The following is a 9,983-nucleotide window of genomic DNA, read 5'->3' on the forward strand; positions in this document are numbered from 1 at the left end:
AGGGGCTTCACAAAGAGCTCGAGAGACACGGGGATGGGAAAAGAAAGGAAGAGAAAATGTCTCCAAGTGAATAAACAGGCTAACTCCTATTTGAGCATGGAGAAAATCAGGAGTCATGATGAATTGACATGAATTGACACTGCAAATGTGTGTGTGTGTGTGTCTCTTCCCTCTCTTAGACAGGTTGTTCTATATCTACACCTCAGGTACGACTGGCCTACCCAAACCAGCCATTGTGGTTCACAGCAGGTTAGTTCTGGCAGACATTTTGGCTCTTTTACAGCTCACTTTCCTGATAGAAACTTTCCTGCCAGTTACCTCAGCTGTATGTCAGATTAGTACCTGATGACTGGGAAGTTGCTCAGGACGTAAACTGGCACTTAACCTTAAACCTTAAACGTAAACTTAAGATTTGTGTGTGTGTCTGCATATGTTCAGGTTCTATCGTATCGCTGCATTTGGATACTACTCCTACAGACTACATTCTGATGACATCATTTATACCTGCCTACCTCTGTACCATTCTGCAGGTGTGTGTGTTTGTTTGTTTGTTTGCTGATTGCTCAGGCTATGTTCACTGCAGTGAACATATTTAATGGTGGCAGTGGAGATTTGATGTAATAGCACAATTCAGGATTCGTTTTCATTAATTATGGGATTATAGTCACATGGATCAAAATGGCAAGTGCACCCTATCCAGGGACTTAAAGTTCCAAATCAAGATAACTCCATCCGGTACAGTGTGAATGAAGGAGCTAAGTCAGGAACTAAGCGGATTACTAAAAAATCTTGAATTGTAATACTTCAGGGACTATTCCTGGCTACATGAAATAGACCAGTTTCTACCAAATATACACTTCAAAAAGTGCTTTAGTTCTCCTGAGTGGTGTTGGGTTTGTCCCAACATCAGGAGATCAGGAGTTAAATCTCTAATGATGTGTGAGAGCATATTGACCATCCGTCTATGGAGGAAGGGGTTGCATTCTTGATCTCCCCTGTAAATCGAGAGTGGCCAGTCACAGGTATCTGTGAGTTCATGTATCAGAAAGGGGTGGATAGTGTTGTCTGCATTTGCCATGGAGGAAGCATGTGACAGCCCTCACTTTCTCTGATTGGCAGCTGATATAGGAGAGTCACCTGACGGGTGGGAACCGGATATGACTAAAATGGCGAGAAAAGTCGGAAAAATTCAAACCCAGAATATCACCTAAAATCCTCTTAGCTTATATTAGGAATCTTCATATTATTTATTTTATGTAAACTTCGGATTGCTATACGTTGCTATTAGTATATGTAGTAATGTGTAGAAATATTGATAGTCAGTGACCATTGAATGATAGTCATGACTGTTGAATTAAACTTAATTTCAGAAGGTATTTTTAAAGTGACTCTGACAAATCATACAAGCATTTGTGTTAATGAGGGATGACATTTCGATATAAAACCTGTATAATGTATTGAGGAACAAAAGGGATCTCTATAATCTGTTGATCTACAGAAGGGATCTGTTGGTCTTCTGTCCATACAGCATTTCCCGCAGATCCAGTGTCCAGCCTATCACTTCTCTCTCTGTACTGGTCTCCTAGGAAACATTATGGGGGTGGGGCAGTGTCTGATCCACGGTCTGACGGTGGTGATTCGAAGGAAGTTCTCTGCCAGTCGATTCTGGGATGACTGCGTGCGATACAAGTGCACGGTAAGGGGCAGGACAAAGCATGAACGTTGCATGATTGGGCCGCAATGTCCAGTAGAGTAGTGCTTTACTAGTGTATGACTGTCTTATAAAGTTAGCGTGTCCTACATCATTCGCCCATATTTCTTAATTCACCCATCGTTACACTACATGGCCAAGAATGTGTGGACATCTGACCATACACTTTGTTCGGACATCCTGTGCCAAGACCGGGGGTAGGGACTTGTATACAGCTATAACAGCCTTTCCTTCTGAGGAGTTTTTTCACAAGATTTTGGAGCGTGTCTGTAAAAATTAGTGCTCAGTCAGTCAAAGGAGCAATATTGAAAAATTATCATTATGCTTCCCTGGAACTGAGTGGCGTATCCCTGAATAACAGCCTCAGGCCAATATTCCTCCAAAACCAAACTTCTCTGTTGGCAGAGAAACCCATATTTGTCCAGACTATCAGATAGTGAAGCATTATTCATCAAATAGCGAAGTGTGATTCATCAGTGGCCTCCAGTAGCAGTCTGGAACTCTGTAATGTGTGATGAATCAGAGGAGAGATGATCTATATACACAACACCAGGTGCAATTATTAGGAAAGTTGTATTTTTGAGGATTTATTTTATTATTGAACAACTACAGTGCTCTCTGTCAATCCAAAATTTTAACAAAAGTGAGGTTTTGGCTTTCTTAGGAGAATATCTATCTGTGCAGAATTACTGGACAACTATTAGTGTTCAGATAATGAAAAAACTGACATTTTCCCCTCTCACTTGTTTATTTTCATCTGTTAAAGTGAAAGTAATAAACAAACAACTCAAAATTTACAAATAAACATTTCTATATAGCCACCCTTCTTTTCAATAACAGTCATAAGCCTTCCACTAATGGAGTCTGTCAGTTTCTTAATCCGTTGATGATCAACTTTCGGTGCACCAACAACCACAGCCTCTCAGACACTGTTCAGAGCTGTAATGTTTTACTTCAACATAAATCTCCTGTATAAGAAGGGCCCACAAGTTCTCTATAGTGTTCACGTCAGGTGAGGAAGGGGGCCATGTTTTATTCTTTCATCTTTAAGGTCTTTACTGGCTAGCCACGTAGTGGAGTACTTTGATGCATGCGATGGAGCATTGTCCTACATAGAAATCATGGTCTTCTTGAAAGATGCAGACTTTTCCTGTACCACTGCTTGAAGAAAGTGTCTTCTAAAAACTGGCAGTAGGTTTGGGAGTATCGAGTCCATCTTCAACCTGAAACGGTCCAACTAACTTATCTTTAATATCACCAGCCACTAGCAGTACCCCACCTCCAGCTTGCTGGCATCTGAATCAAAGTGGTGCTGTGTGCCCATTACTGATCCAGCCACGGGCCCATCCATCTGGTCTGTCAAGAGTCACCCTCATCTCATCAGTCCATAAAGCCTTTGAAAAATCTGTCTTCAGATATTTCTTGGTCTTGACGTTTCACCTTATGTGTCTTGTTTAGGGGTGGTTGGGTTTCAGCCTTCCTTACCTTGGCCATGTACTGAACACCTTGTACTTCTGGGCACTCCAGATAGGTTCCAGTTCTGGAATCTGACAGCACTGGAGGATGATGGGTTCATGATCACTTCACGTTTGATTCTTCTTAAATCTTTGGGAGTTGATTTGCGTCTTTTTTTCTCACCATATTTCTTGTGACCCTGTTGACTATTTGCAACACATTTGCTATTTGTTTAAAATTTGATGGTTCTGTGATCAGGCTCCAATATCAATTCTAAGAGTGATGCATCCCTCTGAAAGACACTTTAAAATTTTTGACTTTTCAGTCAGTTAAATCTCTTTTTTGGCCCATTTTGCTTGAGGAAAAGAAGCTGCCTAATAATTATGCAAACCTTGATATAGGGTGTTTGATCTCCTTAGGCCACACCCTTCCTCATTACACAAATACACATCACCTGATATGCCTAAATCCAATAGGCATTCAAGTTTATACAGCTTGGAGTTGGAAAACATGCATAAAAATTAATATATGGTCAAATTACTCTCGTTCCTAATAATTGTGCACAGTGTACACACTCTAGCGCTCGGCGACCCCTCTACATGTGTTTGCGTGGTTTACCGCTTTGTGGCTGAGCTGATGTTACTCATAGTTGCTTCCATTTCACAATAGCCTACAGCTGAGTTGGGCAGCTCTAGCAGCGCAGTGTCTCTGAATGCGTGTCTGTGTGTGCACGTGTGCAGGTGGCCCAGTACATCGGTGAGATTTGCCGCTACCTTCTGTCCCAACCGGTGCGTCCCTCCGAATTGTCTCATCAAGTGCGTATCGCCATCGGTAACGGGCTCCGCCCCGATGTGTGGGAAGCGTTCGCCAACCGCTTCAACATAAAACACATCGGAGAGTTTTATGGAGCCACTGAATGCAACTGCAGCATCGCTAACCTGGATGGGAAGGTGTGTTTGTGTTTGAGTGTGTATCCCTGGGAAGCTCAATTTTCATTCCCATTTATTTCTAATGATTCAGATGATTCAGCCAGTAATCTGAAAGTAGATTTACAGTTCACATTCACATTTAAGCAGACATTTCAGATCATTTATCCTACCTGCAAATGAATGCTTTATGGATGTGACTGGTGCATTAGTGTGATTTTTAAATGTTGCTCTGAAACGTCCAGCACACGCCATCGCAGCGGCACCTCTTCATCCACAGTGTTTTACGGTCCGCTGCTGAGGCTCATCTGTGTAATGTGCTGCTCTGTCCAGGTGGGGGCGTGTGGCTTTAATAGCGTCATCCTGCCCAATGTTTACCCCATCCGACTGTTGAAGGTAAAAGAAGAGAGCATGGAGCTCATCAGAGACAGCAGAGGCCTCTGTGTGCCCTGTGGCCCAGGTTCTCACACACACACACAGATGCACATTTACAAACCACAATGCATGTACATATGTAAACATGACAACACACACATGCGTGTATACATGCATGTACTCACACATCCAGACAAGTACAAATGCGTGTGCACAGTGCATACACATGCATGCACACACTCACACATGCAGAGACACACATAAAAACCATGATACACACAGTATACATAACACACACATATCTGTCTCAATAAGGTGTAATGTGTTTGTGTGTGTTTGTAGGTGAACCAGGGATACTGGTGGGTCGCATCAACCAGAAGGACCCTTTGCGCAGGTTTGATGGCTATGTTAACCAAGAGGCTACCAATAAGAAGATCATACACAATGTATTCACAAAGGGAGACTCTGCCTACCTGTCAGGTAGGCAAATAAGAATTTCAGAAATAATGTATTCACAAAGGGAGACTCCGCCTACCTGTCAGCTAGGTGAATGAGAACTTCAGAAATAATGTATTCACAAAGGGAGACTCCGCCTACCTGTCAGGTAGGTGAATAAGAAGATCATAATGTCAGGTAAGCAAAGAGCCACATGTATAACATTTAAAATGTAATTAATTAATTAATTTTGCCTTTTTGACATTTTATCATCAATATCAGCTCCTCAGTCTTCTAGACTTGATGTGTTTTTCTTCACCAGCTGTCTTCTGTTGTGAACTCCTCTCACGGTTTCTTTCTCCTTCTCTGGTTCTATCTCAAGTCAACTTGGCTTTTTTGGAATGACTGTATAATACAATATTGCAAAAGTATTGAAAATATTTAAGTTTTTAACTTCATAAAATGATAACAACCACAACCATAATAGTAAAATAATAAAATATTAAAACTAACAGCACTACTACTACTACTACTAATAGTAATAGTAGTAGTAATATTCTCTCCCTCTGTTTCTCTCTCAGGTGACGTGATGGTAATGGACGAGCTGGGTTACATATATTTCAGGGACCGGAGCGGAGACACTTACCGCTGGCGAGGAGAAAACGTCTCCACCACAGAGGTGGAAGGAATCCTGAGCTCGCTGCTGAACCAGAGAGACGTGGCTGTCTATGGAGTCTCTGTTCCAGGTCAGACAGGAGTTATACTCACCTACAGACCAGCAGAGTTTCATCTATCATTCTACATCTTTTTGCTTCTGAGGGGATGCTAACGTGGTTTCAAAATGAAGTTGAACAATATTGTTCCTCTTTCTTGCCCTTCTCTGCTCACCAGGTGTAGAGGGAAAGGCAGGAATGGCTGTCATCGCAGACACCACGCGGAATTTCAACTATGACACATTCCTGCAGGGGGTGATGAAACGCCTGCCATCGTACGCACGCCCCATCTTCTTACGCCTGTCACCGGTGGTCGACACAACAGGTGAGAGAGACGAGAGATCTCCATTTCCATTTATGGCGTTTAGCTGATGCTTTTTATCCAAAGCGATAGTTATGACTCAACTCAACTTGATGGTTAAGGGTCTTGCTCAAGGATCCAACAGTGGCAACCTGGTGGTGCTGGGGCTTGAACTGACAACCTTCCAATTATTAGTCAAGTACCTTAACCACTCAGATGCACTGATCTCTCACTACCTCCTCTACTAGGCACGTTCAAGATACAGAAGACCCGCTTTCAAAAGGAGGGATATGACCCGCGGCACTCCACCGACCGGTTCTACTTTCTCAACAGCCGGATGGGGCGTTATGTGGCTCTAACTGAAGAAGTCTATAATGACATCTTAGAAGAAAAGGTGTCTTTATGAGACTGCACAGAGAGTGCTCAAGCTCTGTGTATGACGAGTAATAACAGTTCTACTGTATTTTAGGTCTTCTCTGTGGTTACAGAATTGTTTGAAATGTTAGTTCGGTTAATTAACAGTTAGTTTCTAAATTTAAGTAAAGTACTGTTACTTGAACACCAATGGTAAATTTAACAAGAGTTCTATATTTTATAAAAGAGTTTTTTTTTATTCTATATAAGACTTACATTTTGTACTGTAAATAATAGTTTTGGTTCAGTTAAATTCACTTCATCCTGTTCAGATAAAGCTAATTGAGGTGACGATATCATTTAATTGAACAATGCTGATACACTTAATCTAATTCATCTTGTCACGTGAATTTGTTTGCCAAGTTGAACTTGAATTCACGAGTCCTGAGTTTTTTGTTTTGTATAAAAAAAAGTGTACAGTAGATTTTGTTACACATTGCTACTCAGTGTACTCAGCTGTAATTAATGGTACAGTTACACTGTAACAGTGGATACATAATGTATAATTGATTTCAGTTAATCAAGGTTCAGTGTTTTGTGCCGTTCAGTGGTGCCCTGGTGTAATTTCACTTTGGTGTGCCTTTCCTAGTGTCTCATCGTGCCGATACTGGCAATCTAACAGAAAGGTCTCTCTAGTAATAGAATAACATTACTAGAACAAACGAAACTGACCTGTGAACACTACTGCCTCTGAATGTTCCTGTTGTTTAGTTTGATGATGAATCATCACAGTGACACTTTGGAAAAATAAAAGCTGTTGAAACGTTTTACCACATCCCTGCTGTAATGTGTTCTTATTGTAACTCAGCCTTCATTGGGCAAACAGATGTGTGCCCTATGTTTTGAAATGATTTCTAAAACAATATGTATTATACACAAACAGTTTTGAAATACAAACAGAAATAATTCATTTGATGAATCTTTTATCTTAAGTACATTCACATTTTCAAGCAAAAAACACTAAGGTGTCTCTGACCTCATTTAATACTTGGAAGTGTGATCAAATGTAAGATCATGTGACAGAATGATCAAGGCTCATTCACTCTGCCCTATATTATCATGTCTCATATTCTGCTCATTCAGTCTCTGCCCTATATTATCATGTCTCATATTCTGCTCAATCTCTCTGCCCTATATTATCATGTCTCATATTCTGCTCATTCAGTCTGCCCTATATTATCATGTCTCATATTCTGCTCATTCTGTCTCTGCCCTATATTATCATGTCTCATATTCTGCTCAATCTCTCTGCCCTATATTATCATGTCTCATATTCTGCTCATTCAGTCTCTGCCCTATATTATCATGTCTCATATTCTGCTCAATCTCTCTGCCCTATATTATCATGTCTCATATTCTGCTCATTCAGTCTGCCCTATATTATCATGTCTCATATTCTGCTCAATCTGTCTCTGCCCTATATTATCATGTCTCATATTCTGCTCATTCTGTCTCCACCCCCTCTCTCATGTCTCGTATTCCCTGCCGTTCTTTGTCCTCATTTATGTGGTGATTCTCTTTTGTTATCCTGCGATTTTATACTCCTGTTTTCCTTTGGGGTGGGTATTGTAACAGAATTTCTTGTATAGTTTTGTGGTTTTCTACTGTCTAATGGTATCAATAGTCCTCTCTACACACACACATACACATTCTCAAAGTGAAAAACATTCTGGAATCTGAATTTAGGAAGCTCAGATATTAAATAAAACTCAAAAGACACTACAACACACTGTGTGTGTGTGTGTGTGTGTGTGTGTGTGTGTGTGTAGGTATTTCCATCCAGCATAATACGAGACAGTCAAGCCTAAGAAAAGTCACATCAAAGAAAAGATTGAAGCAGATGAGGAAAATGGTAAAATGAAAGGGAACGTGAAAAGGGCAGACTGGAAACTTGAAGCCATGTGTGATAGATAGTAGTGCGTGTGATGCTGGTACGAGTGACACTGACCTGGTAGTGCGTGTGATGCTGGTACGAGTGACACTGACCTGGTAGTGCGTGTGATGCTGGTACGAGTGACACTGACCTGGTAGTGCGTGTGATTCTGGTACGAGTGACACTGACCTGGTAGTGCGTGTGATGCTGGTACGAGTGACACTGACCTGGTAGTGCGTGTGATTCTGGTACGAGTGACACTGACCTGGTAGTGCGTGTGATGCTGGTACGAGTGACACTGACCTGGTAGTGCGTGTGATGCTGGTACGAGTGACACTGACCTGGTAGTGCGTGTGATGCTGGTACGAGTGACACTGACCTGGTAGTGCGTGTGATGCTGGTACGAGTGACACTGACCTGGTAGTGCGTGTGATGCTGGTACGAGTGACACTGACCTGGTAGTGCGTGTGATGCTGGTACGAGTGACACTGACCTGGTAGTGCGTGTGATGCTGGTACGAGTGACACTGACCTGGTAGTGCGTGTGATGCTGGTACGAGTGACACTGACCTGGTAGTGCGTGTGATGCTGGTACGAGTGACACTGACCTGGTAGTGCGTGTGATGCTGGTACGAGTGACACTGACCTGGTAGTGCGTGTGATTCTGGTACGAGTGACACTGACCTGGTAGTGCGTGTGATGCTGGTACGAGTGACACTGACCTGGTAGTGCGTGTGATGCTGGTACGAGTGACACTGACCTGGTAGTGCGTGTGATGCTGGTACGAGTGACACTGACCTGGTAGTGCGTGTGATGCTGGTACGAGTGACACTGACCTGGTAGTGCGTGTGATGCTGGTACGAGTGACACTGACCTGGTAGTGCGTGTGATGCTGGTACGAGTGACACTGACCTGGTAGTGCGTGTGATGCTGGTACGAGTGACACTGACCTGGTAGTGCGTGTGATGCTGGTACGAGTGACACTGACCTGGTAGTGCGTGTGATGCTGGTACGAGTGACACTGACCTGGTAGTGCGTGTGATGCTGGTACGAGTGACACTGACCTGGTAGTGCGTGTGATGCTGGTACGAGTGACACTGACCTGGTAGTGTGTGTGATTCTGGTACGAGTGACACTGACCTGGTAGTGCGTGTGATGCTGGTACGAGTGACACTGACCTGGTAGTGCGTGTGATTCTGGTACGAGTGACACTGACCTGGTAGTGCGTGTGATGCTGGTACGAGTGACACTGACCTGGTAGTGCGTGTGATGCTGGTACGAGTGACACTGACCTGGTAGTGCGTGTGATGCTGGTACGAGTGACACTGACCTGGTAGTGCGTGTGATGCTGGTACGAGTGACACTGACCTGGTAGTGCGTGTGATGCTGGTACGAGTGACACTGACCTGGTAGTGCGTGTGATGCTGGTACGAGTGACACTGACCTGGTAGTGCGTGTGATGCTGGTACGAGTGACACTGACCTGGTAGTGCGTGTGATGCTGGTACGAGTGACACTGACCTGGTAGTGCGTGTGATTCTGGTACGAGTGACACTGACCTGGTAGTGCGTGTGATGCTGGTACGAGTGACACTGACCTGGTAGTGCGTGTGATTCTGGTACGAGTGACACTGACCTGGTAGTGCGTGTGATTCTGGTACGAGTGACACTGACCTGGTAGTGCGTGTGATGCTGGTACGAGTGACACTGACCTGGTAGTGCGTGTGATGCTGGTACGAGTGACACTGACCTGGTAGTGCGTGTGATGCTGGTACGAGTGACA

The 9,983-nt window shown here is 43.3% G+C and overlaps 1 protein-coding gene across 1 annotated transcript in view; it reads left to right on the plus strand.

Moving 5' to 3' along the window:
• Positions 1–7,105, plus strand: part of LOC113582849 (long-chain fatty acid transport protein 1-like) — a 10,631-nt gene extending 3,526 nt beyond the window's left edge. Inside the window, exons 5-13 of the mRNA XM_027018862.3 lie at positions 180–249; positions 439–530; positions 1,587–1,696; positions 3,907–4,116; positions 4,426–4,552; positions 4,810–4,947; positions 5,484–5,648; positions 5,794–5,940; positions 6,165–7,105. Coding sequence (XP_026874663.2) covers positions 180–249; positions 439–530; positions 1,587–1,696; positions 3,907–4,116; positions 4,426–4,552; positions 4,810–4,947; positions 5,484–5,648; positions 5,794–5,940; positions 6,165–6,322 — 1,217 coding nt within the window. The 3' untranslated portion in view covers positions 6,323–7,105. The remainder of the gene's footprint in view (positions 1–179; positions 250–438; positions 531–1,586; positions 1,697–3,906; positions 4,117–4,425; positions 4,553–4,809; positions 4,948–5,483; positions 5,649–5,793; positions 5,941–6,164) is intronic.
• The last annotated feature ends 2,878 nt before the right edge of the window (positions 7,106–9,983 follow it).

This window comes from Electrophorus electricus, chromosome 18 (genome assembly GCF_041902795.1).
Source record: "Electrophorus electricus isolate QZ-2024a chromosome 18, ASM4190279v1, whole genome shotgun sequence".
In the NCBI taxonomy this organism is placed as follows: domain Eukaryota; kingdom Metazoa; phylum Chordata; class Actinopteri; order Gymnotiformes; family Gymnotidae; genus Electrophorus; species Electrophorus electricus.